This window comes from Octopus bimaculoides, chromosome 12 (assembly GCF_046866305.1).
Source record: "Octopus bimaculoides isolate indiv1 chromosome 12, ASM4686630v1, whole genome shotgun sequence".
Classification (NCBI taxonomy): domain Eukaryota; kingdom Metazoa; phylum Mollusca; class Cephalopoda; order Octopoda; family Octopodidae; genus Octopus; species Octopus bimaculoides.
Window position 1 is genome coordinate 49,833,727 of NC_142939.1, and position 5,000 is coordinate 49,838,726.

Below are 5,000 nucleotides of genomic sequence, written 5' to 3' on the forward strand. Positions count from 1 at the left end.
AGATTAATTGGATGGTAAATGGGTGGACGGTGGGGTAACAGAGCAGGAGTTTAGAAAAAAAATCTATTTTTTTAATGAGAAACAAACAAAAACGAAAATAAGGCTGATTAATGGAGCAATCTTGGCCAATGATGGTACAGAAAGAATGGGTGGAAGAAGGGTAGAGGGGTCGAGAGAGGCACAGAGAGAGAGAGAGAGAGAGAGAGAGAGAGAGAGAGAGAGAGAGGCACAGAGAGAGAGAGAGAGGCAGAGAGAGAGAGAGAGAGGCAGAGAGAGAGAGAAAGAGAGAGAGGAATGAGACATACCAGTTCCAAAATCTGGCGGAGTCCGATGTCAACAAAAACTTTGATGGATCCATTATTGGCTTCACAGTTTGGTCGAACTTTACTGGAATAGTTTGCAAATATGAAGTTTTTCAATGCCAAGTAATCGTTGTTTTCTGTGGAACGCAAAGAAGTTCGACTATTAAAAAAAATGCATGTATACAGACAGACATACACACACACACATAGCCAGGCAGACAGACACACAGACTTGTTGGGTTGGCCAAAAAGTCCGTTCGGTTTTTAAAGCGAAAATAAGACAAGTTTTAAACAAAAGTGATCTATTTAATTTGGTTACAGTTTCATTCCAGTGTCTTCGGCCATCTTGCTAGCAGATCCATTATTCTCTGCTCAAAGCATTTCGTGTCTTTAATGGTGTAGAGCTCTTCCAGGTGAATTTTTACATCCTCTTCAAAGTTGAATGTCTAGTCCATTCAATGAATTTTTAAAAGACCAAAACAAGTGGAAATCTGAAAGTACAAAATCAATTGAGTATGGTGGGTGTGACAAAACTTCCCAGCCAGGTTCCAGTAACTTCTGCCGTGTCTCCAAAGAAGTGTGCATTCAGGTATTCTTGAGATGATAAACAATGCCCTTAGGATTAGCAAGTGCTGGACACTTCTGGTGGATCGCTGGGTTTAATTTGTCCAGCTGGTCGCAGTACACATCCGAACTGATGGTCCTGTCCGTAGGAAGCAGCTCGTAAAAGACAACATCTTTCAAATCCCACCAAATTGAAAGCATAACTTTCTTCGGATGAATACCTACTTTGGAGGTTGTTTGTAGTGGTCCACTGCTCTTCCCCTGCGATCGTTTACGCTTCATATTTTAAAAGACTATCCATTTTTTTCGTCCCTTGTCGCCCTTCTCTTGGCAAAAGTATGATTTACTTCACATTTCTGCAACAAAGCTCAAATGGAAATCCGTGGGGTGAGGCTAGCCTCATTCAATTCATATGGAACCCAAAACATCGATCCTGCTAACATAACCAAGTCGACACAGATGGTTTTCAACTCTCCATTTAGATATTAAAAGAATAGCTGCGACCATCCTGGTTGTATAACGAGGATTGATATCGACCAGCTCCTTCATCTTGTCACTGTAAATCTCAGTTGACCATCCGGAGCGAGGTGCATCTTAAACGGAAAACTTTCCTTGGTCGATATCTTGAAAAGCCACTCCTAGCACATACGTTCCGTAACGGCATCCTTTTCTTGCGCAACTCATACCTTTCTGCAAGTTTTTGTCGCTTTCTTGTTTTGTTTTTGTTTTTTTTAACAATAAACAAACATGAGGTGCCGAATTCTGAGTTAATAATGAGAATTATTTTGCTAAATACTTCATTATTTTCTAACTTCATTGAAAGACGAAAAATAAAGCAGTGTATTTCAATAGATATAGAATAGCAAAGCGAGCTAAATAAGGAAGATCATTAAACTTGGACTAATACTAATCAGCAACAGACATTTAAACACGTTAGTAGACTAACATCTTAAACAATATAGGAACAAATTCATCTACGCAGATACAACAGCCACAACGCATACCAGTCCATTGACTGAAATCAGTAAAATGAAAGAATGAAAAAATGATATAAAAGTAGTTGCTGGGAAATTTCAATTAAACATTTTTTTTTTCTTTTAGAATCTGGCAATGATGATTTGTATAAGTTGGAGTATCATTCCTATGATCCTTTGTTGCCTACAAGAAGAGCACAGCAACAGCAATACCATTATCACTACTTCGTTCAGAAGATGAGAACAAGATGGTTTTCAAATCGTTAATGAAATTAGCAATTCCATTGCTCCAGACGACACGTAAAGGGTTAATGACGAAATATGAAAAAACATTAATTAGAAAGACTAAACTCGAACACAGTCAAACAATTTAATATAAATTTTTTCAAAGAAAAGATGCACCTGATGCTATGTATAAATATATGTATGTGTGTGCGTTTGTATACATATAAATGTATATTTATATACGTACGCATGCACATATATGAATTATATCTTGTGTGTGTGTATGTGTGTGTGTGTTGTGTGTTGTGTGTGTGTGTGTGTGTGTGTGTGTGTGTGTGTGTGTGTGTGTGTGTGTGTGTGTGTGTGTGTGTGTGTGTGTGTGCACTCACAATGTGAGGATGCAATTTCCCCGTAAGGGATTGTTAATAACAATCCAGATGCCAACTGGCTTTATCAAATATATTGAAATTTCCTCCATTTTATAAACAGTTTCATAACTTACAAAATTAATTTTTTTTTTTATTGTTTTGTTGATCCGGTTCCTTTTATACTTATTTTTATCCGTATCTCTTTTTCTTGGCATTACTTTTCCATTGTGACACAAATAAAATGAACCAAGCATCTATTATATTTTATCTTCTCCATTTTCTTTTATTAACTTTATATATATATATATACTTTATTAAAAAGCAGCTACTTATATACCCTGGGTATTCAGGCCTCTTTTCCTTCTTCATAAGCTATTTTTGATTTAAGGTTTTCTTCGATATTTATAATAATATGATTTTAAACCGCATTTTGTTATTTCATGCAGGTGGTTATTGAAAAGACCGTTAGTTGGAAAGACCAATGAAAGAAAACCATTTTCAAATGTGTATATATCGAAGTAATTGTGTTCCTGCATATAACTTTATCTTGGTCCATTCTAAACAAAACTGTCCGACGAATGGGAACATGAAACTCTGAGTAACAGTTTTTGTGATATTTTTGCTGCTTTTTAATATAGCATATTACTCTACCTCTGGTATTCGAGTACTATTTTTTTCCACCTTGTTTCGCATTTATATGCTTATTCTGGTATATATATATATATATATATATATATATATATATATATATATATATATATATGCAGCACGGAATTTTGTCAGTGAACAGGTCTCGGTCTCAAAGCGACGAAAATATTTTGACAAATTAAATTTAAATGTTGAAGTGAATCTAACGGTTTTTGTGTGTTTCTTAAATGGCTTATAAACATCTTCCACGCTGCAATTGTTTTTAGACATATATATATATATATATATATATATATATATATATATATATATATATATATATATATATATAGCGGAGTAAGCACATAAATGTGAAACAAGGTGAAAAAAAGAGTACTCAAATACCAGAGGTAGAGTAATACGCATCGTCATTTCTTTCCCATTTCTAACAAAACTGTCCGATGAACGAGAACGTGAAACCCCGAGTAACAGTTTTTTGTTATATTTCTGCTGCTTTTAAATAAAGTATATATATATACGCATATATATATATATGTGTGTATATATACATATATATCTTTGTGTGTGTTGTGTGTGTGCGTGCGTGTTTTGGTATGTACTATATCACATTATACCAGAAACTTACCTCCAGCAAGAATCATCGTAGGGAAAATGGTCAATAGCATTAAGATACATGAGTATTTCTGCTTCATCGTTATCATCATCGTAGTCGTCGTGATCGCCATCTTGCTACTAGTACTGCTTCCTCTGAAATATATATTTGTTACAATCATATCATAGCCACCAAAATTAACTATTACATCCGCCGATACTAATTACTATAAGTATAAAGATAAATTTTATTCAACGTATAAATACTGAACAGTATAGATATAAAGGATAAAATCCTTTTTTTTTTTTCTTTTTAAAAGCAGAAAAATTTGTCGGCAGCCAGCTATGAGGATCGAACTCACATCCCGCCAATATCCGGTTGGAATACTTTACCATTTAAGCTAAACCGCCTGACCGCCAAATTCTTCAGCAATTCTATAACTTTTTAAATACTAACTACTACACTAACTCCTATTCCCATTAATCAGAGACTCTCCTGTCGTATATGATTGATTAGTGTTCAGCACTTTGTTGCTGAACAGCATGATCAGATGAATTGCTTACAGGGATCAAACGTTTGTATTGTACTTTTGCTCACTCACTCCAGCAAATCGAATTACCTATACAAATGCTTGGTGACCTACGCGTCGTGAAGGCGCGTGGCTTAGTGGTTAGGGTATTCGGCCCACAATCGTAAGATCATGAGTTCGATATCCGGTGGCGTGTTGTGTCCTTGAGCAAAACACTTTATTTTACGGTATTCCAGTCTACTCAGCCGGCAAAAATGAGTTGTTCTTGTATTTCAAATGGCTAGCCTTATCATTTTCTATGTCTTGCTGAGAACTACGTTAAGGGCACGTATGTCTGTGGAGTGCACAGCCACTTGCATGTTAAATTCAGGAGCATGCTGTTCCGTTGATCGGATCAACTAGAACAGAATGCCAGTTCTACACGTCAGACGTCGAAGTGATTGCAAAGCAACACGAAATGAAATGTTTTGCTCAAAAACACAACGCACGGCCCAGTCCGAGAACCGAACTCAGGATCTTTCGATCGCGAGTGCAATACCCTAACCAACAGACCAGCGCCCTCAATATTACCACTAATACTAAGAATTATAACCACTATCACTAACTACTATACCTACCAATACAAACTACTATTATTAACACGAATACTATTATTACCCCAATATGAACTATCGTGACCGCTAATACTATTATCACAACCATATAAACCACTAACACAAACTACAATAATCCTATAACTTCCGATAAATACTATCTTCTACTGCTACACCGAGACAAAGAAAATGAGAACCTTTATAT

General features: G+C 35.9%; 1 protein-coding gene across 1 annotated transcript in view; it reads right to left on the reverse strand.

The window, feature by feature from the left end:
- The window catches only part of LOC106875368 (neuronal acetylcholine receptor subunit alpha-10), a 93,358-nt gene that overhangs the window by 75,520 nt on the left and 12,838 nt on the right, over positions 1–5,000 (reverse strand). The window contains exons 2-3 of the mRNA XM_014923462.3: positions 3,707–3,828; positions 306–439 (exon numbers count right to left, since the gene is read on the reverse strand). Of these exons, the coding sequence (XP_014778948.1) occupies positions 306–439; positions 3,707–3,806 (234 nt within the window). The 5' untranslated portion in view covers positions 3,807–3,828. The remainder of the gene's footprint in view (positions 1–305; positions 440–3,706; positions 3,829–5,000) is intronic.